Source organism: Zingiber officinale, chromosome 5A (assembly GCF_018446385.1).
Source record: "Zingiber officinale cultivar Zhangliang chromosome 5A, Zo_v1.1, whole genome shotgun sequence".
Lineage (NCBI taxonomy): Eukaryota > Viridiplantae > Streptophyta > Magnoliopsida > Zingiberales > Zingiberaceae > Zingiber > Zingiber officinale.
This window is the reverse complement of record NC_055994.1, coordinates 132,940,750-132,967,970: the sequence shown is the minus strand read 5'-3', so window position 1 is coordinate 132,967,970 and position 27,221 is coordinate 132,940,750. Positions and strand designations below refer to the sequence as shown.

At 39.1% G+C, this 27,221-nt stretch overlaps 5 protein-coding genes across 5 annotated transcripts; 4 read left to right on the top strand and 1 right to left on the bottom strand.

Annotated features, from left to right (window-relative positions):
* The first annotated feature begins 11,691 nt into the window (after positions 1-11,691).
* LOC121981908 (dynein light chain LC6, flagellar outer arm-like) lies at positions 11,692-12,630 on the top strand. Its single transcript, XM_042534685.1, has 2 exons — positions 11,692-12,009; positions 12,104-12,630. Exons 1-2 carry the CDS (start codon positions 11,872-11,874, stop codon positions 12,260-12,262), a joined length of 297 nt encoding a protein of 98 aa, XP_042390619.1. The 5' UTR covers positions 11,692-11,871; the 3' UTR covers positions 12,263-12,630.
* On the top strand, positions 12,578-13,792 carry LOC121981907. The gene is made up of 2 exons (XM_042534683.1): positions 12,578-12,634; positions 12,891-13,792. The coding sequence occupies exons 1-2, from the start codon at positions 12,578-12,580 to the stop codon at positions 13,302-13,304; spliced, it is 471 nt and encodes a 156-aa protein (XP_042390617.1). The 3' UTR covers positions 13,305-13,792.
* Positions 13,793-19,280: 5,488 nt separating this feature from the next.
* On the top strand, positions 19,281-22,652 carry LOC121981905 (rho guanine nucleotide exchange factor 8-like). The gene is made up of 7 exons (XM_042534681.1): positions 19,281-19,794; positions 19,971-20,087; positions 20,421-20,569; positions 20,664-20,738; positions 20,826-21,098; positions 21,580-21,900; positions 22,004-22,652. The coding sequence occupies exons 1-7, from the start codon at positions 19,647-19,649 to the stop codon at positions 22,427-22,429; spliced, it is 1,509 nt and encodes a 502-aa protein (XP_042390615.1). The 5' UTR covers positions 19,281-19,646; the 3' UTR covers positions 22,430-22,652.
* A 196-nt stretch (positions 22,653-22,848) lies between these two features.
* On the top strand, positions 22,849-24,198 carry LOC121981906 (probable xyloglucan endotransglucosylase/hydrolase protein 26). The gene is made up of 4 exons (XM_042534682.1): positions 22,849-23,207; positions 23,272-23,372; positions 23,460-23,653; positions 23,723-24,198. Exons 1-4 carry the CDS (start codon positions 23,039-23,041, stop codon positions 24,129-24,131), a joined length of 873 nt encoding a protein of 290 aa, XP_042390616.1. The 5' UTR covers positions 22,849-23,038; the 3' UTR covers positions 24,132-24,198.
* A 272-nt stretch (positions 24,199-24,470) lies between these two features.
* Positions 24,471-27,128, bottom strand: LOC121980037. Its single transcript, XM_042532008.1, has one exon. It carries the CDS (start codon positions 27,126-27,128, stop codon positions 24,471-24,473), a length of 2,658 nt encoding a protein of 885 aa, XP_042387942.1.
* Positions 27,129-27,221: the final 93 nt, after the last annotated feature.

Here is a 27,221-nt window from a genome sequence, read left to right as displayed (position 1 = left end):
CAAGTGTGCTAGCACTTTCTAGGGCTCTCGGGTAGGATTTAAAAGGAAGAAAAGAAAGGATGCAAAAGGAATGTCTTACACTCAAGAAGTAGTATCCCTCCTTTGTGACCTTCACTCTTCCTTTGCTCTTGGAACTCACTCAACCACCTTCATCTTCCCTTGAAACCCACGGCAACCACAAGAGAAGAGGAGGAAGAAGCTAGGAAGAAGATGGAATAATTACCACACATCAATTACACTAAATGAAAACCTTCTCATCCTTTAGTGTGGCCGGCCACACACTCATAACTCCCTCATTTAATGTGGCCGGCCACATTAAATGGAATGGGAGGTGTTGTAACCTCCATGAGGTGGCACACCTCATGAGGTGGAGATGATGTGGCAAGGTTAGTCATGCCATGTAGGATGAGTCAACCTTATGATGTGGCAATACATCAAGTCAAACTTGATGTTTCAACTTCTATTTGGTCAAGTCAAAATTGACCAATTTCTTCCTTGTTGAGTTAAATCCAACATTTGATTCAAGTCAATTTCAATTTAATGAATCTCAATTCATCAATATAAATTGACTCAATGAATCAAATTTAAATTAGACTCATTCAACGATTGAATCTAATTGAGTCTAACTCAATAAGTCTAATTTGAATCCAATTGGTTCATCATATGAACCTAATCCAATTGGTTCATCATATGAACCAAATCTCCATCCACTTGTTCTTTGTGTGTGACCCAATAGGTTCTTGTAACGTTGGCAATGTTTCTAAACTCCTTTAGAAACATAAGCAATGAGCGGCATCTAGCAATACATCATTGCTACCCAAGTTACAAGAAATGTTGAGATCCAACATCACCTTGTGACTATTAATTGTGACTCCTCACAATATATGACAAGTGTCCTTCTATCCTAGACATCTAGATTGATCAATGTGAGGCATAGACCGTGTCATCCTCTGACCAATCTAAATCTTGAACTCCAAGTAGACTCACTCAATCAAATGAGCTCAATATCTCATATTGACTCATTTGGGTATGGTCATACACTTCGTGGTCTCACTCTATCAAGAATATCGATGTCACTCCTGTCATATAGGAGGGATAGATCCCATCTACATCACTCACATCCCTCTGCATAATTCGTTACATACCCAGTAATCGCCTTTATAGTCCACCCAGTTACGGGTGACGTTTGACGAAACCAAAGTACATAACTCCTTATGTAGGGATCCATGGTGACTTCAGGTCTAAGGACTAATAGTCATACTAATAGCCACATGAGAAAATATATGACACTCATATAACGATCCATGATACTTTCTCATGGCGGGTCATTCAGTATACATTCTCTAATGCATACCCACGTGTCAGCTTGATATCTCTATATCCATGACTTGTGAGATCAAGTCATCGAGCTGACCTACATGCTAGTCTTATTATATTAACATTGTCCCTGAATGTTAATACTCGACTAGGAATGATTTAGAGTAGTGTTCCCTATATCATCTCACTATCGATTGATATAGGTATTAACCTTCTACTCAAGGACGCTATTATACTTAGTCTATTTGGCACTAATACAAATAAGTATAATAACCAAACAAATGTCTTTATTAATATACAAGAATATGATACAATGAGTCCATACAATCATCAAATGATAGGCTCTAGGGCTTTAACTAACAACTACCTCAGAGTACTTACAATCTCTCCCTTTTTAATATATATCAACCCGAGTTAGAGTTAGGGTAAAAACATAGAAGTAATAAAATGACAACTAAAACTGGAATTTTGTAAACTATAAAATTACAAATATAGTCCCCCAACAAGACTTAAGCTCTCATCTCTCATTCTCTCCCTTTGATCACATTAAAATAAAATCAGAGAGAAAACAAATTAGATAAAAATTAAAAACTTTTTCTAAGGGTTAAGGAAATAGAATTCAAGGTAAAAAAAATTTACAAAAAACTGAATTTCTAAGATTTAATAACCACACTTGTAATTTTAATTTAAAAATAAGATTAACACTTTGAAAAATTCTAAAATTTTTTATTAAAGTTCAACAGTAGTTTATGAATACGTAAAATAAATTTCACTAAAATTTTAAATTATTTTATATAGAAATATAGTTTTTACAAGATAAATTTTAAAAATAGATTCTTATTCAAACAAATCTCTAAATTTTTTCAAGTATTGGAATGTATAACTAATGAAAAAATATATTTTTTAAAAATAAGTTTTCGATACTTTTTAGTTTTAAAAATAAAGTTTTCGATAAATAATCTATAGAAAATTTATTATTTATCAAAAAATTTACAAAAAATATTTTCAAACATAAATTTAATAGTTCTATCATTATAAAAAATTTGGATAAGAATTTCAAATAGAAATATTATTCGTAAAATATTTTAAACAGATATGATTCTTTTTGAAAATGAATATTTTAAAAATAATTTTATTAACCTAAAAATTAGGATGATTTTTCTATTTATTCAAAATATAATGTTAATTCTATGAAAAATCAAGTTTTTCAAAATACTTATATGAAAAAATTTTAAATTATTAATTTTCAATAAAAAATTTTTAATCAAAAAAAAATTCTAAAAAATTTAATACTAAGAGGTTATTTGTTCTAGTAAAGAAAAAAAATTTCAACAGTTAATATTAACAGTAGGCATATATATTTAATTTTGTAAATAAAATTAATATTTCTAAACATAAAGCATGTATAATTATTTATTTATACTAAGTAAGATTTTAGGACCCAAAATAAATTTTTTCCTACAGGATTGATAAGAAATTTCTTTGGAACATATTTTTATGATACTTTTCTAATTTGACCTTTATGATATTTAAAGTACTAATTTAGGTTTCTATAATTTTTTGATGTATTACGATTAGCACATGCAGAATTTTTTAATTTAGCCCTTCAATTTTTATTTTCATCCTTTAATTTATCATACATTTCTAAAGGACATGTATTTATTAAAATTATTTTTAATTTTAAAATTTGCTTTTTCAAATTATTATTGATCTTGTTCGAAACCATGAAGCTGGAAAGCTGGGAGGTGGCGGCTTCGCTGACCAGACGTGGACTTTGCTCCGCTTTGCAAAATGAATGATGTCAGTACCAAGCCAGGGAAGGGGTCCCCGGTGTTGACCATCCGACGCTCAACCCAGTCATTGGAATGTGGAGAAAAGTGGAGCAACAGTAATAATAGTAGAACTCAAGAATAACACGTACTTCCACCAGTAATAGACCCCCCTTTATATAGAGCCCTAGTGGGCAGCGTGCACGCTTCTAGAGGCATGGACATGCTCTCCTAGGTATCCCATGAAAAGACCTTGTCAGAAAAGTACCTCTAATACCATACCTTAATAGGGCACACATATCCCTGACATGACAATAGAAGCTTTCGCCGTGCGATCCACCTGTCAACCATGCCTCGTGTCAGCGACACTATCTCCAAAAAGGATGTCGAGAGATACTATAGTGGCCTCATTATTGGGCTGAGTGGGATAGCAACAATTTATCTTTAGCTAACGACTATTGAAGGCGCCTCTAACAAGCTGGAAGATGCTTTCGATATTATTCATGGAAGGCGCCTTCCAAGCCATTGAAGGTATCTTCCCTAAGGCAGATTAACTCCTTAGCTAATCTTCTTCGTGTGGGTGATGTTTCGGTTAACCGAAGTTGAGCTCACTCAAACTCAACTCTGACCTTCTTCGCCTGAAGGAAATTGTTTAGTGAGTTTTTCATCTTCCTTAGATTAACAACCTCCCCGGTTGTAACTAAGTAAATTCTCTAAGCCTCTTTCTTCTTTAATTAGTTTTCTTTTGTATAAGTGTTTATGTTAATATAGCTATAAAGTCGAGAAGAGTTTGTTTTTACTATGTAAGCTATCCACCCCCTCTAGCCGATTGCCAAGGGACCAACAAGTAGTATCAAAGTCCAACAGTTTCAGGAGGACTAACCGTCGAACGAAACACAAGAGATGGCCGGACCGAGCATCAATCCACCGAAGTTCGAGGGGGAACTCGCGAGACGGGATCTGCTTAGGAACCATATCAGCAACATCAAATTAGAAGAAGGAGAAACCATTGCACACTTTCACTCAAGAATAAAGGAACTCATCACCGGACTCTCGAATCTTGGAGAAAAGATAAACAACTAAGATTCGCTAAGGTACGCACTTAACACATTTCCTAGGACTACTAAATGAGTACCATTAGTAGATACTTATTATATATCTAAGGATCTAGAATTAAGTACTTTAAAAGAATTATTTTCAACATTTGAAGTCCATGAAACAAAATGTGCAAACCTGAAGAAGGAGCCCAAGTATAACATTGCCTTAAAAGCAAAAATGGATGAATGAGATTCTGAATCTTCTCTCAATGACGATGAAATGACACTCATGGTAAAAAAATTTTTAAAAATTATTTAAAACTAATAAATTTAATCAAGTGCAGAGTAACAGAAGGAAAAGAAAGATAAGATGTTGCCACTAGAATGAAGAAGGACACGTGAAAGATAATTGCCCTAAATTGAAGAGCAAGGACAAGAAGGACAAGGAGAAGAACAAGAAGCTAGCCTAGACCAAGTATAATCTAAAAGTGAAGTGGGGGTGACATGGGAAGACGAAGACGAAGACAAAACATCGTCCGAATCAGAGATAGAAGCCCATGTCGGACTTGCGCTAGTGGCAAGTCACCAAGAAGACGAAGACGAAGCAAGCTCATCCAAAATGAGAATCGATGAAGGGGGTGACATTGGAAGAAAGCAACACTTCAGGGGGAGCTTCAGATTACTAGATCGACAAGGTAAGTCAAGTACGATCTCTTCCTCCTGACAAGTTATTTCAGTTCGTAAAAATGTTATCGAAAAATTATTGTAAGTTAGAAAAAGAAATAAAGAGTTAAAATCAACCTTAGCTATCTTGTCGATTAGAAGATCTCGACAAAATAAAAATTAAAAATAGAAATAGAATATTTGAAGGAGCGTGCATACTCACATGTTCAAAATATTAGAAGATATAATGGTTTAAATTGACATTTTAAATACCATAAGGGCTAAATTAGGAAAATATCACAAAAATATATTCCTAATTTTTTTTATTAATCTTGTAGGAAGGAATCTATTTTGTGTTTCAAAATTATATTTAGATTAATTATTTTTTGGGCTTTCAGAAATAAAATTAAATATTTACTTTTATTAAAAGGCTTTGTCTAAAAGTGGTTGTTGTTCCAATAACCAATAAAGTCTAGTATCTCGCCACAACCTAGAATCCAATTATTGAAATAAATGTTTAATTACTAATTGTGAAGCATTTAATTAAAAAAATTATATAATGCTTTCAAACAAATTGTTAGAAATTATTTAGAAGATAATTTTTTATAAAGAAGATTTCATCACTTAGTTGTACAAAAATTTTAAAATATTTTCTATTTTTTTATTTTTCTGTGAAACATTATCATATTTCTAGAAAAAATATTTTTTGTGAAAAATTTTATGTCTACTCGGTCCTTAGTAATTAAAAAAAAATCGTTATTAGACTCCAGATTTTTCAAAATTTTTTAATAGTATTTTCCCTTAGACATTGTTTTAGATTTTTTTTATTTTAAAGTACCCCATTTTTAATGTGATTAAAAAGGGAGAAGTGAAGATTAAGTCTAGGGGGAGGGTATCATTAATTTTTGTAATTTTTGCACATTATTATTTGTAAAATTTAACTGTTATTAGTTGTTTATGTTTATTTTATCCTAACTTAATTTGGGTTGTTCACATCAAAAAGGAGAATATTGTTAGTACCTTAAGGTAGTTTTGATGTGATTAACCAAGTCAAGTTAGGTCCTGTTGGTATTTAACCCCTGTGTCTAAGTGTGTAGGAATTTAGGAGTACAGGAAGTCGAGTGAAAGACGCAGCTAGCGAGAAGGATGACACGGAAGAGAGCCAACAGACTCGGTGTGTTTGAGGTACGAGGTGTTGTGGAAGAGTACATGGGCGGATGAGAAGGAGACGCGCGACATTCTTCGAGGGGCGAGATGTAACAACCCAAATTTCCTTATTACGAGTCCTAATAGTGTCTAAAAATATTTAGAAATGCTTTAGAAATATTCTAGAGGGTTTTAGGAATTTTTAGAGTATTTTTATGTAATTTTTGGAGGTCGTTTGATATTTTTACCAAAAGAAAGAAGTTTTAAAAATAAAGAGGTTCGGCCAAGGTTCGAACCCGCAACCTCCGACACGAACCAAGACTTAAGCGAAACGTGATGACGAGGAACCCAGCAGGGCCGTGCTGATTAAGGAAGGAGCGAATTTTATTTAAGTAGTAGTTGGTAACAGGATATGGGAGTTATTAAGAGAGAGCTTAGGTTTTTTTTTCCGTGACCTAACTTTTCCCCTCTCTTCTTCTCTCTCGCGCGCGGTGTTTCTGCTCGAGCGAAACTGAAGCCGGGATTAGGGTTTTTCTCCGACGTCGGCTTAAGGTGTTCTTCGAGGGGTTTTCTCTCCACCATCACGACCTCTTCGTTGAGGAGAGCTCGTGGGCACAAGGGAGAGCCGGAATCTTGAGCTATCCGAAGCCCTAGTTGCTTTCTTCGGTTGTAAGTCCAAGAACACCAAGGTAAGTGCTACTCACCTGCGGTAAGGGTAGTTTCGAGCTTTGACTTAGTTTTCTTTGGCTTTCGGCATATGCTACAAAGGATTGTGGTTGTTATGGAATTTAGAGTAGATCCGAGGTTTTGATTTTCCCTTGCATTTCGGCTGTAATATGCATGAAGATTTCTGTGGTTCTGTGAAGGTATAAGTTTTGAATAAGTTTCATAAGTTTGTTTGTCAAATTTCAGCAAGTTGATTCGACTAGTTTTCTATTCACTCCTTTAAATATGCAGTTCTAATCCCTTTGTTGCTGTGTATTCGGCGTGTGTATCCATTTAGTAAGAACAACCTTTAAAGTTGCTGTGTATTCGGATTTGTGCAGTTTTCTGTTCATTCCCTTTAATATGCAGTTCTAAACCTTTTGTTGCCAAGTAAACAGCAATGAACATATTTAATCTGGGGAGTTTCAGTTGGACCCTTAGTAGCTAATCCATGCACGAAGTTTTTGGTTATGTTTAATATGGCAGTTTTAGATATGTTTAGTATTCCGGTTTTAAATTTGTTTGGCATAGCAGTGTTTCAATTGTTTAGCAATTGTTTACAGTAGCAATTTCTTCTTGGTTCTTTGCCGTGGACTGAAACAGTAGCCATCTCCTGTTTTCCTTTTTGTTGCCGTGGCACATAGCATGAACAACAATTAAGGTTAAGCTTATGGTAGCAATTTCCTTACAGTAGCAATTGTTATATGTTAAGCTTGAAGGTTGCATTCTAAGATTTTATTCAAATATTTTAGTTTTTTTCAAAGAAGCAATCTTTTATTAGAAGTATATACAAGTAACAAGTATTTTATTTGAGAAGGCTAGTACCCGACTTTCGAGGTTGTCGTTAAACAAATCCAGGTGACCGTTTCTGAGGTCTCGGCCCTGGTAAGACCGAGGTCTTTACTCTCATAGAACTGGTGGCTCGCTACCTCAGTTTCTTTTAGGGAACGCGCATTGATAATAAGCCTGGGCCCAAGAAAAGATTATTATTTTAAAGTATAAAAGTATAAGATTTTAAACAAGTGAAATAAGCTTCACATGAGTTTAAAGTTCAGCAAGTTTGGTTTCTGATATGCTAGCATGTTGTTTAGATTTTCATACTGTTGTTAGATGAGCATGAGCAGCTTTACATGTTTAGCATTTTAGTATGTTTGATTCCTCTATTATCAGATGAGTATGTGTAGTATTTCCTTTAAAGCATTCAGTTTTAGATTCATTCTTATTCACATGCATATTCGAGTTTTGTGAGTTAGATATCGCTTACTAAACAATTTTACTTATAGTTGCATTTCCTCTTACTGCAGATAAAGGAAAGGAAAAGCTATAGCGAAGGAAGGCGACAATGAGGTGCGGATGGATGTGTGATGTTTGGACTATGGAAGCCTTGGGATTTAGTTCAATAATTCATTAAGACTTTGTATTCAGAATATTGGAACTATTCCTTCATGTTGTTAGATTTGCATTGGATATTTTATGTTTTAGAACTCTTTCTTTTAATTGCTAAGCACATTAGTTCCATTAATTGAGTTGTATTATTGTTGCATGCATGTTTCAGATTCATATATATAGTTTTAGCATGTTCAGATTGATGTATAGTTTTAGTTGTGTACATATGCTTAAGTAGTATGTATAGATGAGTTATTTATGTTTTCCGCTGTTACATATTGTATGCTTTGAGTTATGAGAGTTTTAAGCATAGATATTTTCATGTGAGCAACATTAGTTAAGTATAGTTAGTAGTCTAGTACCGCTCCACTCTCACAGACTAGTAGTGGGGAGGGTGGGGTGTTACACGAGAAGTCAGAGCGAAAGTTTACTCGAGAAGCTCGGAAGTTGGGTTCGAATGAGCCCTATTCCGGATGGCCGAAATCACCCAAGTGAGTGGAACCAGAGCAGAAGACCCGGACCAATGAGAGCAGAACTAGAGTGGAACTAGAGCTGAAGACCTGAATCAAAAAGTAAACTGAGGTTGACTTTTGGTTCCAGACGCTCGGATCAACTGGGTGCCCCTGGGCGCCTTGCCCAAGGGGAGCCTTATCTGCACGGTCTGAGCGCCCGGAACCCTTCCGGGCGCTCGAACCAAGAATTTCATCCAAACGTGACATTGCGCGTCCCATTACGACAGAGATAAAAGTTTATCCTCTTCCAAGTGCCTAGGCCCCTTCCAGGTGCCCCAGCTAGAGCTATAAATACATTCCTGGTCCCAGAAGTTCAGAACAACACTTGTAATTGATTATTCTTTAGTCTTGTTCTGTAATTGAGTGCTTCAATTGTTGTAAGAGGCTTCTCCCCCTAAAGAAAATTGTTTAGTGAGTTTTTTATCTTCCTTGGATTAACAACCTCCCCGGTTGTAAGTAAATAAATTTTCTGAGCCTCTTCCTTTTTTGATTAGTTTTCTTTTGTATAGGTGTTTATGTTAATATAGCTATAAAGTCGAAAAGGATTTGTTTTTACTGTGCAAACTATTCACCCCCTCTAGTCGGTCGCCAAGAGACCATGATCAAGATCCATTTCACTTTATTGATCCAATCAACGAAGCCCTATGCTTGAAACATACCAAGAAATTTGGACAGATCAACCCGAAAATTGAGGTCTCTATAAGGCTCCTCTCGACCACAACATTATTAGCGTGTTGTAGTCTACTGGTGATATGAATTCTCGAAGATAGACTCAGATCCACGATATGAGTTCTCACGATCTTCGAAATCTCGCCTCGCTAGACGGTAGGTTAAATTTGTAACTTACCTCTTTATATCCTTAATTGTCATTATGTCATGAACGTTATAACCATGATGCTCGGCTTATTTAATTGAAATCTAACTGTTATTGCGATCATGATGACCTTTTATTGGATCTGACATACTTTGATACCAACTGACGCTGATCAAGATAACAATTATTCTACGAACTGACGAAAAGGGAAATTTGATGAGAAGATAAGAACAGAAATCATCAGAAAATCAAAGAGAACCCCATCGTAAGTTTTACCAAAAAAGGAAACTTCATTAAGAATAGAGGATCATCCCTCAAACAGTTGAATATAATGCTTATATAGATAAATCTTAATCCATAAATATCTAAAATATTATCGAAACAGAAATTATTAAAAATATAAAAAGATATTTAGACCCTTTGAAAAGATTCTAAATGATTTTTTTTGGACTTTAAATTTAGTAATTACATGTTCTCGATAACAAATATATATTTTTAAATTTGACACTCATGAGGACAGATATGACTTGATTGTGATTTTCTAGTAAAAATTATGACCTTTAAAATTTAAAAGGTTTTATTGAATTGATCCGGCATCCACGATTAGATGAAGATAATTAGGGCACTTTTGATTCTAAGGTTCATGCATCTCCTTTTGTGGTTTTAGAAAATGAGGGGAAATGGAATTGCTCTTTCATATATCTTGTGAGTGAATCCATGAATCCACTGCACTATAATTTGTCATCCAAATAGCTGCATGAGGCTAGCAATTTGCTCCACCATGAGATCTGGTGGAAACAAGTTCATCCACGCCGCTTGTTATCCCTAAGCATTGAATATTCATTAGCATCCATATTAATTTTTTTAAACATAAAATTTATCTTAAATTTTATATTATATATGAAAAAAAAATTATATCCATTTATCTATTCTTCAGATTTAAATTTTAGTACTTCGAGGGAATAAAATTTATTCTATAAATATTAAAATATCATTTAATTTAGAAAAGAAAAAAATAAAGAACCTAAATTAGATCATAAAAATAGATATTATATAGAAAAGAAAGAAAAAATAATAATAATAAATAAAGATAGGATAAATTATAGGGAAGTTAATATACTATATAGTTAAAATTGAATATGTAAATTCAATAAACTAATTTTTTTTATTTTAAACTTTAAATTTTGGATAGAAAATTTAATATGAATTCTCTTATATAGAGATGACAATGGGATTGATTTAAATCTGACCCTGTATTAAATTTGTTCTGTTCAAAACGGATTTAAATTTGGTCAAATGAATTACGAGATAAGTTATAGATTTCAATAAAAGTATCCCAAACTTGCCCCGTATATAATAATAATAATAATAATAATAATAATAATAATAATAATTTATATTTATATTATATAATATATAATAGTAATAATTTATTATTGAATTATATATATTTTTTAAATTTAACGGTTGACAGATCCAATCCATTATGGATCCGTTGGATTTTGAACGGAGCCTTGCTTGGATGGGTTGAAAAATTAGATGGGTGGGTCCGAATTCAGGTTTTTTTTTGACGAGATGAATTTTGGGATTAACCAAATCTGATTCCTATTACCCTCCCCACTCTTGTACTCTCTCCATCTGGACTGAATATTGCTTAGTTGGCAGCCTTCAGTTAAGATTGGGTATGCAATATCTTATTCGCCAGTCTAAATGAAGCTGTCATTGCTCATTACATTGTTACCAAAGTGCATACTCCAAACATTCTCGTCACGTCTGGTCTATCTGCGAAACAACATGATCGAATATTTCTTTTCTCAAATAATTAATGTCATTACTGCGGTTCACATGGATCCTCGCTTTCTCCAAATTCTCATGCAGTAAAGTTTGGCTGTTGTAGGTTTGGGTGAACAAAATTATAATTAAATTGACATAATTGATTGAATCGATTAATTAATTTAAAATTTTATTTTTTTAAAAAATCGATCTACAAATCCAATATAATAAATTTAACAAACAATCAGTATAATTGACTGTCCACATACTATTCAATTATTGATAATAATTCAATTGATTATTAAATTAATTGATTTTATACGATTAGATTTGCTCGATTTTATCGTTAAACTTTTGTCTATTCCATTTGTTTAAAAAAATTAATTAATTTGATAGAATGCTAAACCCTAATTGTAGAAATTAACAATATTATCTTGCAGAGGAAGAGCAGCATTCAACGGCGTCTTATCTTTACAGTTAGTGCCATGTGGCGAGGACTGCTCGTGGCACCTCAGAGCTCTTGAACTTTGATTTTGGGAATGAATGCCACTCTTTATCTGGAATTGAATAGGGTGGATGCATTGGTGCTGGGTTCCTGTAAAGTGTACGTAGGAAAGAGAAAGAGGACATCTCAGAAAAGGAAGGAAAAAAAAACGAAATCCCCAGCCACCTCCATCCATGTGCCGCTTATTAGCCTTCTCCTCCGGATCACTCATTTTTAGAAAGAAAAACGAGAAAAAAAAGGCAGAATGTTGGAAGGAAAGGCAATGATCCAGGACACAGACATGCCACTGAAGATGCAGCTGCAAGCCATGTCTTGTGCCTCTGTAGCTCTTGACCTCTTTGATGTTCTTGACTGCAAGAGCATAGCTGCTCACATCAAGAAGGTTCTCTCTCTCTTTCACTCTCTGGTGAACTTAGATCGGTTGTTGACCTTTTTCTTTTCCAACTCTTCTGGATTTGTGATGGTTGATCTGCCAGGAGTTTGATCTAAGTTATGGACCTGGATGGCAGTGCGTGGTGGGTTCCAACTTTGGTTGTTTCTTCACCCACACAAGGGGCACCTTCATCTACTTCTGCCTGGAAACTCTCAACTTTCTCATCTTCAAGGGAGCTGCTGCTGGTGGTAGTGGTGGTTAGTTAGGGTTGGAAGTTCAAAAGTAATAAAGTTGTGATCTCCTCCCTCAAGTCTCACATGTTATCTGTGGAAATTTAGATGTTGTTCCTGTACAAATACTAGGCAAGGTTTCACTCTTCTTTTTCAGATCCAACAAACTTCTTCCCATGTTATTGAAAGGCATGCTTGTGCAAACAAACACCAACTGGGGATAGAAGTGGCTTGTTCATCACATTTGCCTCCAGGTTTCCAAGGATCAGATCTGCCATTGCATATAAAAATTGGGATTTTTAGGTTGCTTCCCAATTTTACTACCTACTTTTGTAGATAGCTTTGAAATGTTTGAGATATTGAATTTGATCCTGCAAAATGTCGAAGAAGTCGTTTTAAAGAGGGTATGTCTGTAATATTATGTAGTTCAGATCTTCTGTCCCCATTTTTCTCTGTCTCCGTATCTCACTGTCGATCGAACGGATCAGATTACATTTCAATGTATCATAACATCTTTAAGATGTGTGCAATATTTTCGTGATATGTAAAACATCCTTGAGATGTAATCTAACCCGTCCGATCGACAGTGAGACACGGGGACAGAAATCCGAACTCAACATTAGGTGCTCATTTGATTTTTTTTTTTTTTTTTTTCTAAAGGTTTGTTTTTTTCTCGCGAGGCGGCAGCGGACGTCGCCTAGCCCCCAGCGAACAGCCGCCCTCCGCGAACGGACGGATAAGGCATGCGCCACCTTCCCTGCCCTACCCAAGGCCACCACGTCGCCCCACCGCCATTTTCCAAAGCTGGCACCGCCCTCCACCGGCCATTCCCTTCCTATCCTGAGCCACCACCACCGGCGTCCCCACCGACTCCATCTCCCCCCTTTGCGTGACCGCCACCGCCGCTTCGATCTCCTCTCGGCCGCCATCCTCCACCAACCCCGCCACCGCTGCTGTAGCCGCCCGACCACTGCCAACCCACTGACACCGCCCCGTTTCTACGATCGCCGTAACCCTCAACGATATTCGTTTTCCCCTTCGCTCTTTAGAAAATCAAACCCACCTATTATCTAAGTTTTATTTTAATTTTTATAAAAAAAAAACTACTTTTTATTGCCCCGGGCTATGGTATAAGCAACGGGACGGATTCCCCAGTAACGATGGTACTTGTGACGCTAGCCGTCTGATCGGACCCGTCTGCTTCCCGATAAAGAATCTCAATTTTGAGAGACTATTAACTTGTTATACCATAATTTTAGATGCTATAAAAGTACCTTCAATGTAATTTTATCAGTTCTATTAATAATTAATAGTCATTCATAATTTATTTATTTTGTATTGACATAGAGATAGATTGGTAGGACTATTGAAAATAAGTGAATCATCTTTTACAATATTTTAGATGTTATAAAAGTTTCCACGGCCGTAACCGAGTTAGTATTTGAGTGTGAAATTGTCATAATAGATTTTGGATTTAAATACAATATTTTAGATGTTATAAAAGTTTCCACGGTTGTAACCGAGTTAGTATTTGAGTGTGAAATTATCATAATAGATTTTGGATTTAAATAGCGGGATTTGTCCTATTAGGTTCTTTCACTTAGGAGGTCGTTGTTAGGTTCTTTTACTTAGGAGACTATTTGACTAGCCGAATGATTTTCATAATTTGTTTTCTTTCATTATACTTGGGACAGTTTTAGCGGCTATGAACAAGGAATATAACTTTTTTTTCATAATTTTAAATGTTATAAAAGCCTTCCGGATTGATCATGTCCAAAGGCGTGAAGCTAGAAAGCGGGAGATATGGTAGTTTCGCTGACTGGATGAAGACCTCGCTCCTCTCTGCAAAATAAAACCAAATCAGGGTGCTTTAGTCCTCCGACGCTCAAATCAAAAATAGAAGAAGAAGAGAGAGTGAAAGTACTAGAGACAGAGATTCATCTTGCCTTTCTTCATACTTGACACTCTTTTATACCTTTCTTAGTGACCATCCCTCTTCCCCTGTTTAATGCTATTAATTACCAACAAAAGACATCTTTGTCTTGGCTTCTTCTTATTGAATGATAGATAGAGTGTTCTTTTTTGTTTTCTCTTTACCTTATTAATTATCTGTCTTTTCCCCTTTTATTTATTATTTTATCAGTTCATTATGTGTACAATGCTAACGCCATACCTCAAGCTGGACGGGTGGTCAACTCGGCTTGGGCTCCTGGCCCACTCAGCTTGCTCTCTTGTCGACCGGGTTGACCACACTGGTTTAATCAAATGGTCGATCGAACAATGATCCCTCCGATCGACCGATAAACCATTTTTCGCTCAGGTGCGACCGAGCCTTGCTTAAGCCTTGACTTTGACGTACACTGTGGCAATTGACTCGTGCCAGGTAGGCTCCTCCCTATCGCCGCATCACAAGCCTCCCATTCAAGTCTAGTCGAAGGAGGCTGCAAGTCCTACTAACTGGACAAGATGTGTCTTCAACGACTCTGAGGCATGTTCGGCCCAAATGCTACAGTGTCCGATCAGGCTGTGCTCAGTCTGTAAACACTTGATCGACCCACAAGCCAACGCCGCTCAACTTCATTTGCCATTGCCAGGTTTAGCCCTGTGACCCGTTCTTTTGCGTCGATCGGGACAATGAGTAGCAACATTTGGCACATGTTTTCCTTTTCCTTATGCGTCCTCATGCAAGCTCGGTTTTGGCTAACGTCATCTAGATTTCTTAAAGACCATGTAAATCCCTAATAGTTATGGTTGAGCAAACAGTCATACCTTTTTAATTAAGCTCATTAAATGCTATCTGGTGACCAAAGGACATGTGTCCCTCACTGTCGCCGCACGCTCGATGTGACAGGCGGATGTTCTCTTGCAACGAGGAATACGCCTTTTCAAAATCAACGATGGGATCTGCTTCTAGGTTTCCATAGCTTTAGATCGAACGGCTGAGGTCAATTGGTCGCAACATTTATAAACCTCGCGTGTGTTGTCATCTTCCTCACTTGCGTCCTCATCTTCGAGCTTTCCAACGACACTGCATTCTTCTTCATTTCCAGCGATCGTAGCGATCTCTCTAGTAAGCTTTTTGTACCGTTCAATAGGATCTGTTCGTTGTTATTAGCGCCCTTTCTTTCATTCGAACAACTTCGTTATTTCTTGTCGACGCTTATTTCTGATGGCAAGCTCCTCACAACTTTCTGTCTCCGTCCCTGGGCTCTGGTACACGTCCATCGAGTCCAAGTTCGACGGAGGTGATGTTGAGAGTTTGAGAGCCACCTTTGAAATTTCTTCCGATTATCAAATCGGTCTTCCTTCGGCCTTTGACCGCTCGAATGAGCCGCCTCCGGGTTTTGTATTCTTCTTTAAGGACCAATTTACCGTCGGTCTTCGATTCCCGATACACCTTTTCTTTTCTGCCGTTTGTAAATATTTTCATATTTCTCTCCATCAACTAGTGTCGAACTCCTTTCGACTATTGTGCGAGGTTGTCGTTCTATTCCACCTGCACAGCATTCCTCTTACTCCTTAGCTCTTCCACTATTTATATTATCCTAAATTGTCCGAACTGGGGACTTTTCTCTTCCAAGCCTGAGTGGACCTAGTTTTCCTTGATAAGATGTCGTCCTCCAACAAGCATTAGAAGGACTACTACTTCTTTGTTCGCTTTCCCGAGCGGCTGAATTTTCTGACCAGGTGGCAACTAGAGGTGTCGAACCCTCCCGAGCTCAAGAAATACAAGAGCCGCTCGGACTACCTTCAGCTTCCAGCTTGGCCGGTCAGAAATATCATATACACAAGTTGTTGTTGGAGGGTGTCTTCTACGTGTTCGGCCTGAGCCCGCTCCGCACAAAGCTTCTGTCTAGCCTAGGTATGCTCTTTCTTTTCCCCAACCTTTGAATCTAACTGATTTTTCTTCCTTTTGTGTAGCTTAAATCATGTTGTAAGCGCGCCTGGCCGGCAAGTGTAAGCTTGTGAACACAAACATCAACCCCGTGGCCATGGTCGAGCTGGAGAGCCACGGTCTCCAGCCGGTCGGTTCCCATGAGGATCCACTCGACTAGGAGAAGGGAACTCAAGTGCTAGGGAGCGGCGTTGGAGGAAGTTGGACAGACGCGAGCGATGCAGCGGCTGTCACAACGGACCTTCTGCCTGAACGACCATCCATGGTCCTGATCACTGTCGCTTCGGAGTGGGCAACTTCCGACGTGCCCCTGCAACACCGCAAGAGGCGCCGAGCGGAAAGTTCCTCCTGAACTGCCACTTCAGCCCTACAAACTCCTACCACAGTCAACTCTAGACCCCCATTCGAGCGGGGTGATACTTCTCTTCCACCTCTTTAGTAGGACCTTAGGGAACTCCCTGCGTACCTGTCCTCTGACCAGACACCTTTATTGTCCGGGCTACCTTAAGGGACGATCTGCGCACCGCAAACCACCTTCATGCCCCCTCCTCTGCCGACGGTACAAGTGTCTAGCATATGACCAGTCTTTTCATATCCCACTGGCCGAGCAACTTCTGCACCTTCTGACCCGAGCGGTCAGAGATCAATAATGGCAATCATCCATTTGCCAACCGACGAGTACCGCCATTCGGATGACCCAGCGTCCCTCATCCCCAAGCATCAAATAAGAATACAAGGGTCGCTTGCACAGATATGGGCTGATGCCCGAGCCTATGTAGTGATTGTAGCTCCGGGGGAATTAGCTAATAGCCACACTCAGATGTCTACTGGATATGTATATCTTTCCCCTTTCTCTCATCCGGTCGGTTTGTATAATGCTTAGCGTTTTTTGCAGTATTGGGTGGAAAGTCTGGCCATGTGCCATAGGCTTGCTTACCTGGAGCATGAAGTCCAATAGATCCGTGCTCCGAGCGGCCAATCATCTGCTTCTCAAGCACAACTGGGAGCATATGAACACTAAGATGGCCCAGTTACGAGCTGATCTGAAAAAGAGCTCCGAGCATCTAGAGGCGGAGAAGAGAAAAAGCGCCGAGCAGGCTGCACAATTGGTCCGACTTGATAAACAGCTTATCTCCTTCGAGTCCAAGCTTAATTTGGCTAACACCAAGAAGCTCCGGGCCATCGAGGAATTGGAGATCAAAAATAAGGAGTCTCGGGTGGTTAATAACGCGGCCACACTTCACCAGTACACATATAGGGTGAAATGCCGAGTCTTCCTCACCACCTTATCTGGATCGGTGCAACGTTGGTTCAAGCGGTTGCCGAGCAACTCGATCCATAACTTTAAGGATTTCCGAGCGACCTTCTTACACCACTTCGCTAGTAGTCACCGCCACCAGAAGACGAGTGTGAATCTATTCTCGTTGAAGAAGGGGCCCCGAGAGCCATTAAGGGCCTATATCCAACGCTTCAATCAGACGACGATAGACATCCCGACTGTCTCCCCGGATGTGTTGGTAAACGCCTTCACCCAAGGGCTCACTGAAGGGGAATTCTTCCGTTCACTCATCGGGAGACCGCCGAAGTACTTTGGCCACCTACAAAAATTGGCCAACGAATACATCAACGTGGAAGAAGCTCAGGCGGCAAGGAAGAAGGAGACGCATATCGAGCCCGCAGGAATATCTGAACGGCGACAACCGAGCAACCATCAACCTCCCAAGGGGCCTTGATCAAGATAAGTTCCGCCACAGACGATGCCAAAATGATCCTATCCAAAGGCGTGAAGCTGGAAACCCGGGGATGTGGCAGTTCCGCTGACTAGATGAAGATATCGCTCCTCTCTACAAAACCAAACCAAACTAGGGAAGGGGTCCCTGTCTTTGGCTCTCCGACGTTCAAATTAGAAATAGAAGAAGAAGAGAGAGTGAAAGTACTAGGGACAGAGATTCATCTTGCCTTTCTTCATACCTTGCATAATCTTTTATACCTATCTTAGTGACTCTCCCTCTTCCCCTATTTAATGATATTAATTACCGATAGAAGGTATCTTTTTCTTGGATTCTTCTTATTTAATGATAGATGGAATGCTCTCTTTTATTTTCTCATTCCCTTATTAATTATCTATCTTTTCATCTTTTATTTATTATTTTATCGATTCATTATGTGTACAATGCCAACACCATACCTCGAGCCGAACAGGTGATCTGCTCGGCTCGGGCTCTTGGGCTGCTCAGCTTGCTCTCCTGTCGACCGAGTTGACCACACTGGTTTACTCAGATGGTCGACCGGACAATGATTCCCTCTGATCGGCCGATGAACCGCTTCTTGTTAGGGTGCGACCGAGCCTTGCTTAAGCTCTGGCGTTGACCGCCTTAACTTTGACCTATACCGTGGTAATTAATTAGTGTCAGGTAGGCTCCTTTCTATCGTCGTATCACAGATAATAGTGCAATGTTAGGACGTTTTCTTAATTTTTTAAATATATAAGAATTGAATTTCAGTTTCGATAATGAATTTATATTAATAAAGGATGATTAAACTAATATGTCGCCTACTACAAGTATTTCATGATTTATGATAGAAAATTTTTATATCAACTTTGGATTCATGTTAAATATATGAATAATTGATTTTTTTAATTTTTTTAGTTTCTCAATAATTCTGGCGTCATTAATTAGTCTCATATAAATTTTCTACCTAGAAAACACTTCTATCAGTCTTTTATTCGTTGGTTGAGTAATTATTTTCTTAACATCGGTCTGATTTCACATAAATATATCATCAATGATAAATTAGTAAATACTCGTGATAGCCAAACGGATAGCTCTCTCATGTGCGGCCCCACTATGAGAATTGCCTTAATGCGGAACCGCCCAATCAGCGGCCCCTTGACGAGTATGGCCTTAATAATTTCCCACGCAGAAGAGAGAGAATTTGGGCATATGAAATAACCATGGAGTGAACGATGTTATTGCATCGTTAAAATAAAAAAAATCAAAATCAAAATATTAATATTAATATTAATAATTTATAACAAAGAAAAACATGGGCCTTAATATACATTCAGATTCATAAATCCGAACCAAACGCCCTTAAATCTTCCCCAATCCCCACCTCTCGTTCCTTCCCTCCAATTAAGAACAAAAAATACCGAGCACCTTCTTTTCCTCCTTACTATTTTCGTACTCCAATCCCTCTGCATCTTCTCCAATCAACATGTGTCGATCCCTTAATAAATCAAAAATAAGCTTCTTCTCCTTCATTCCTACAAACCTCAGCCAAACGAAACTAACTATAACAGTTAGCCGCCAACATCCTCGCGCTCCTTTCTCCTTTACGGGAAGTTGTCCTCCTTTTTCTACGTCCTCCTTTCTTCACGACCTGTCGTTCTTCTCATATCCACCGCTCTGTCCTCCATTTATAGAATAAGCTCAGTTCTTGCCGATCGTGTTTTCTGTGGAAGAAAATTTCAACTCATCTGCATGCTCAATTCTGAGTTCTGAGAAAGGAGGCAGGTGATGGTTCAGTTTCTCAAGCGCGGGCACAGCCTTCGCAAGCAGGAGCGAGGCGACGTGATGACTAATTCACCAACGGGTCGGCCGTCTGGTGGCACCCCAAAGTCCCGTCTGAGCAGGGAAAACGGCTGCCGAGATGGACCACCTTCAGGTGATCGACATAATGCCGAGAATTAATGTACTAGTTATTCCATGATATATGATGCCGTAAAGATCGTGTGATTGAGATAGATGTTTAGGTTAGATGATCAATTCCTGTGGCAAGGCGCTTCGGATGATTTATGAATCTAACGAGTGTTGGTTCCCATTTGATGCATTGTGGTGCAGATATGGATTTAATGAAGGAGAAGTTTGCGAAGCTGCTTTTGGGGGAAGACATGTCAGGTGGGGGTAAAGGAGTTTCATCTGCCCTTGCTCTATCCAATGCCATCACCAATCTTGCTGGTATATTCCATCTCCCTTAATCTATCTACCTTATTTGAACTTAAAAAAACAGAAAAATAAAAGCCTAAAAAAGTAATCTTTCAGGTTCTCGATTACTATATGCCTGTGTTTGAGAAATAACTTCTCAGACAAACTAGCTTGTTGTTAATCTTCAACTTAAGTACATCTTTTAATTATATATCTGCTGTGGTGTTTAGTCTTCAGGCTTAAATGATGATTGAAAACCATTTCAGAACTGGTTGAGTATATTGAATGCTGAACGTCAATAGAGTCATTTCTTCCCTAACTGACAGAAGCTAAATCCTCTAACTTCATGTTGTTTGATTGATGCAGCTTCTGTATTCAGTGAGCAACGACGTCTTGAACCCATGCCTGCTGAAACAAAAGCAAGGTGGACAAAAGAAATTGACTGGCTTTTATCTGTCACTGATCATATTGTAGAATTGGTTTCTTCTCGATCAACAGATGGATCAAACATGGAGGTTATATAACAATTGTCTCCTTCTTGCTGTATTCTTTCTTCTTCCTCTTCTTCTACATTTTTTTTCTTCTAAAATGTTAAAAATCTATATGCAGATTATGATAACTCAGCAGAGACAAGATCTTCAAGCGAATATCCCTGCACTGCGAAAGCTTGATGCTATGCTCCTAGTAAGTTGTGCAATCATGCTTTCATAAACAATCTGAACCAAAAAATTTCTACAATGATTGACAGTTTTCATCCTATATGAATTCTAGACCTATCTTGATGACTTCAAGGATCAGAAGGACTTTTGGTATGTTTCAAAAGGTACTGATGAGTCTGAGAAGGGAAGCACAGAGAGAAATGAGGGCAAATGGTGGCTTCCTGCTGTGAAAGTGCCCCTAAATGGACTTTCTGAAGTGTCAAGGAAATGGCTGCAATATCAGAAAGAATCCGTTCACCAAGTTCTAAAGGCAGCTATGGCTATAAATGCTCAAGTTCTAACAGAAATGGAGGTCCCTGAGGCCTACATTGAGTCCCTGCCAAAGGTAATTACTGAAATTGATTCCCCAATAATTTCACTATAGTTTCAGAAAATATGTGGCTTCTTGTTCATTACCAGATGCAGTACACTTTTCATATGATTACTCTTTCTTGCAATAAACTCTTCTTCATCTTTACTGTGCACTTTTGCCCACTTATGTCCCAAAAATTTTCAGCTTCGGGAGCTGAACATCATTCAGGGTCACTTTGATTAAACATTTAGAATAAATTAACTATGTTAATCCTCAATACATGTCTACTTCTGATTAATGATTTATAGAGAATGCCAATTTGCTAATATCTGGTATCATGTAAAAGAATAGACTCATTGGTACAATGCTGCCAATTTTCTCATCCTTACAACTTTTGAAGCTTAGAGGACCTAAATATTTTTGGAGAAAGTTCTGTCTTTGTATTCCTACTACCACATTAGCATTTCTTTCTTTTGTATGGTGTCTTAGTTGAATGTTTCCAAATGCATAACAGAATGGGAGGGCAATCCTTGGGGATGCAATTTACAAGAGCATCACCGATGATGTCTTCGACCCCGAACAATTCCTTGAATCTGTGGACTTGTCGACAGAACATAAGATCGTCGATCTGAAAAATCAAATCGAGGCATCAGTCATCATTTGGATGAGAAAGATGCACAATAAGGATAGCAAGTCATCCTGGGGCTCAGCAGTGAGCATGGGGAAGAGGGAGCAGTTTGAGGAGAGAGCTGAGACCATCTTACAACTTATCAAGCAGAGATTCTCTGGAGTTGCTCAGTCATCTCTTGATACCTGCAAGATCCAACACAGCAGTGTAAGTAACAGACTCATACCATATGTAACATTTCTAACCAAAAATAATAAAAATCAACATAACCAAAGTAGCGAAAATATTCACTTCACCGAAATTTCTGCAGGATGTGGGACAGTCTATTCTGGAGAGCTACTCAAGGGTCTTAGAAAGCTTGGCCTTCAATGTGATGTCTCAAATTGATGATGTCCTTTATGCTGACTCTCTAATTCAAGACCCACCCAATAACTCTACCAGAAGAAGATCACTGACTGACTCAGAGGTTGGGCCAGTGAAGAGACTGGACCCAAAAGAAGAGATGGAGAAGTTGAATGAAGCACCAAACTCAATGACTCTATCAGACTTCATGGGTTGGAATTTTAATCCAGACTCTGAGATGGAAAATAACAACCTGATGAGCACAGAAGAAATTCCCCATAAGAATGATGTGAAGATGAAGAAGCCTCCTAATATTGTGACTAACAAGAAGCTCTCGTACTTAGAGAAGCTTGAGAATTTAAAAGCTTTGAGAAGCCCTACATCTCGGCATTAAGATTTGTAGGAGGTTAGGGACGAAACAGACAGATAGAGAGGGAGGCAAATCAAAAACCCTTTTTTCTCTTAGCTGAGGTAGGACAGCTCTCATTGTTTGTGCCAACTGCATAAAACTTGAAGAGGGATTTCTTGTAACTGATAAAAATTGTAGTATTTGATGCAGATTTGTGGTGTCTAATCACTGATCAAAGACAAATCTAATGTTTAACAAAGAAAGATATTGGGAATGAACATAGACTTTCTGTAATTAAGATTCTTTCAAACTTGAGATATCTTACATCAATATCACATAAAGTTACAAAATAGTTTGTGCGATATGCCAAGCCTTTGGAAAAAGATTTCTTTTTAGCATCAATTTAGGCCCATGATGAAACAAACAATGGAAGGAGAAATATGACTTGGAATCAACTTTTGTCTATGTTGCAGTTAAGTTAGTTGGGACTCTTTTCTCAAAAAAATAAAATAAAATAAAAATAAAGTAGCAATCGGGATCGCTTGGATTTTACTGTTTAATGTTCTCCTGATGCATTCCTTGCTTCCTGGCACGCAAAGCACATAAAGTAGAGGTTCCTCTAAATGTAGTGGTTAATTGAGGCGACTCAAAAAGATGGCTAGATTATTTGCTCTCGCAATGGTTCTCGTTCTTCTTGTAGCTCTGGATCGTGGCTTGGTGGATGCTGATTTCTACAGAGATGTCGATTTCGTGTGGGGTTCTCAGAACTCAGGAATCTGGAACAATGGCGACAGCCTTGCTCTCATGCTCAACAATGTCTCAGGTTTAATCATTTTCACATAAACTTTATTGCTCAGTTTCAGGACTGCTAGATAAACATGTTTCAGGTTGTGGAATGGTGACAAGAAATCAGTACCTGTTCGGAAGCATTGAAGTGCAGATTAAACTGGTGAAAGGCAACTCTGCTGGAACAGTGATAGCCTATTATGTAGTGAACTCAATTCAAAAAGCTTGATCTCAAGTTAGGATTATTTCGCAATTGGATCAAAAAGTTATGTTGCATGCTTGATTGCAGCTGTCCTCAACAGGAGAGAAGCACGATGAGATAGATTTTGAGTTCCTCGGGAATGAAACAGGACAACCCTACATAATCCACACAAACATCTTTGTGCAAGGTGTAGGAAATAGGGAAGAACAGTTCTATCCTTGGTTTGATCCATCAACTGACTTCCATAACTATACCATTCACTGGAACCCCAGCCAAGTTGTGTAAGTTTCCTCTACAATGAACAAAACTCCTGTAAAGGGCCTTGTTAGTACTGTTTTCCGTGCATGTAGGTGGTTTGTCGATGGGATTCCTATCAGAGTGTTCAGAAACTATGAGAGCCAGGGAATTCCATTTCCTGATCAACAAGCAATGAGGGCCTACTCGAGCATCTGGGTGGCAGATGACTGGGCGACAAGGGGAGGGCTGGTGAAGGTCGACTGGAGTTGCGCACCATTCGTGGCCTACTACGAGTACCTGCGACTGAGGGCTTGTCCATGGTATGGACCAACAAGCACAGGCCAATGTGCTGAAACGACTCCTGCCAATTGGTGGACGAGGCCGGGGTTTGAGACTTTGGATTACCAACAACAGGGGCGGATGAATTGGGTGAGGGAGAACTACATGATCTATGATTACTGCAAGGACGAGAAGAGGTTCAATGGAGTTCTACCTCACGAATGTCATCTGCCCAAGTATTAGCAGCGATATATGGCCTTGGAGATGCTTGTTATTTGAGGAAGAAAAGTAGAAAAAGGTTTGCTTCGATTAGTTTGTTCCTTACAATTCCTGAAACTTTTATTGAGATATCCATAAAAATATTCCTCTTCCTAATCGTCCATTATTAGACTAATTGCAGAAATAAAAAGTATAATTCGACCCACATTAATCTTAATAATAGATTACAGGACCTTTATTGAACTCAAATTACAGATGATTATTGAACTTTCTACTATGATAATACCATGTAAACAACTTCAGTAATACCAAATAACTACAATATTACAAGCACGACGTTTTTGAAAAACTCACTACGCACCTCTAGATATCAACACCAGGAACTTCTTCATACCGATAGATATACATTCTCAGTCTCTTGGGAACCAGGCATTCACTGCCAAACCGTTGTTGCAGGTATATGAGCGCAGCCAGCAGCAGTCCTTCGCAAAGAATGATGACATCCCACGCCGTGGAGTAAAAGTCCCATTTTCCACTTCCATAAATGTCAGTCGAATCTATAGCAGTGTAGTTTCGAGCTCGATAAATGTCATACAAGTGAGGCAAAGCTCGGACGGCCACGATCCCGATGTAGAAACAGGGTGTGAGAACTCTCCCTTTCGACCTTTGAGCCACGTTGAAGATGATTTGGGGAAGCAAGAATCCATCGAGCACAAAGCCAGAGTAAGGTATCAAAGCTTCCCAATTGGAAGACACGAGCCAAGTGAGCAGCGCCCCTGCAGCGCACAGAGGCAAGCACCATTTGAGCGCACGCCTCTCTTGGACCCATAAATCCTTGCTGTCTCCTGCTGATGATCTCGCGGACCACGCCAACTGGAGCAAGCGCATGGACAAGAACAAAGCTATTATCGAGAGCATCCTCAGAATCACTTCATAGGTAGAGATCCACCTGCCGCTCCGCAAAAGTATAGATCCGCTTCTCGATTTCATGAACAAGGCTTCAAAATTGACCACCAGAGGGACTGTGTAGCCGAGGATTAGCGCAAGAAGCATTGTGATGGACACGGAGGCAAGAACGCGTGGTTGCTTCTTGACGTGGAAGATCTGCATGGCAATGCAAATGCAAGAAAATGTTAGAGAGACTAGAACCATGATGATTTCCACATTCATTCTCCAAACGGTTCGATCTGCTCCAATTCTTTGCATCTGGTTACTGGATATAGTTACAGTCTCGAAGTAAAAAGGATCTGACTTGTTATTCCTCGTGCTAGTGATCGTCCCAGTTAAGTGAACTTCGGCCTTTTCATCAACTGGAGCAAACTGGATATGGATCAATATATCGCAGTCGATAGAATCATAATCCAGTGAGCTTCCGTCAGTGTGCTTCGGGTATTGACATCCTTTCATGCAGATTCTTCCAGTTGCAGAGTCGTATACACCCTCTGCTGCAAGCTCATTTATTTCAAAGTGGTTGTCATCATCAAAATGACTCCATAAATGGATTCCAATGGCCACATTCATGCTACTGTTAGCAGCATCCGAGCTTCTTGTTGATCCCGCCAGAGAAGCTGAGCTTCTAACGGCTGACATCTTTTCAAAATCATATCCGTAAACGTCGTTTCCTATTGACAAGAAATTCGCTTCCCCCCACTGTCCTTTTCCTTTAGCATTCTTCATGTTTAAGGATAATCTCCCGCCACCCAAAAATTTTAGATCCGGATATCTTTGATCACCCAACTCAGTGGAAGAATGTCCCCCATTACTACAAGAATCGCGAACCGAATCAGCTTCGGTGTAAGTGTAATGCAGACCATGGAACATGTTATAGCGATCGTTCAAACTATAGATGGAGGCCATGTCAAAGTAATTCACATCTTCCTTGTTCTTGATGCTCCAAACGCGACCGACGATGCTGCTTCTTTCTTTCAGTTTCATGACTTCTGGGAACCACAGTGTCAACCCTATGTCGCAGTCACCAACATGAGTATCCTTCAGTGAATTGTCTTTGTTTACACGACAAGCTAACAGGCATAACTGATTGCTCTCAGGATCCCAAAATCCTTCACCGACTAAGGACCTTTCTGGTATCATAGGCATATGAAATTGATAATTACTGGAATTGGAGAACCTAATATAAAATTTTGTGTTACCATCCTCTCGGCAAGTGATCCCATGTAAGGAAAGGAATCGAGGGGTGAATCCTAGAGTTTGATTTAATGACCTACAATTGCCCTGAGTGCAGTCAACGCTGCTGGTATAGTTTATCCTAAAAACCCTATAAAAGTAGGCACACGCTATGTCAGGTGACATTTCTAACTTTGGGGCATCCTCAATTTTGACAGCGGAGCATGAAGTATTAGCGTATGGGATCTTAGTGAAACTATAGGTCTTTGGGGCATAATAAGCTAAAAGTGAGATGGGACCGAAGTTATTATGTTCATCAACATGATCGAAAATCTTTACCGTGCCAATAATCCAGGTAGTTGACAAGCTGGAAACTCTGGGAAATGTCAGACTCACAACAGCAAAAAGATCACGGGAGATGCCTGTAGCGTTCTGGAAGACGCCATGACCAACCAGGCAGACCATGCCGGTGGATTCGGACCAGAAGCCGGCAAGGTCGCTGAAGGTAGCTTCTTCCACGATTGTCTTGGGGTGGTAATTGAAGCGCCTGTAGTGCTGCGATCGGTTCTGGAAGGCGCCGTAGAGGGACATGGTTGCTTGGATTTGGAAGATGCCATTCTTCTTGGTCCTGTGAAGGGACTTGGTTCGGAAGTTGACGGAGGGCGGGGCGAACACGGTGGAGTTGGAAGACTGAAAGAGGCCAGCTCCACCGGTGAAATAACCATCCTCGAAGGAGGTCTGATCATTGTGCTGGACGAAGAGGGTGGTTGCTACTGATTCTGGGACGATATCCCTGCAGTGGTCGGCATATATATAGGTCTTGTTATAATCAGCTGCTGAAACAGGTGAAGTGGAGAATAGAGCAAGGATGGGGAAGAGAAGCCCCAAGTGATACATGGCAGTGAGCATTGAGCAACACTTGCGCTTCGTGGCCACAAACAACCATGTTTCGCTTAATTATAGAGACTAGCGGAGCACTCCTGTGGATGA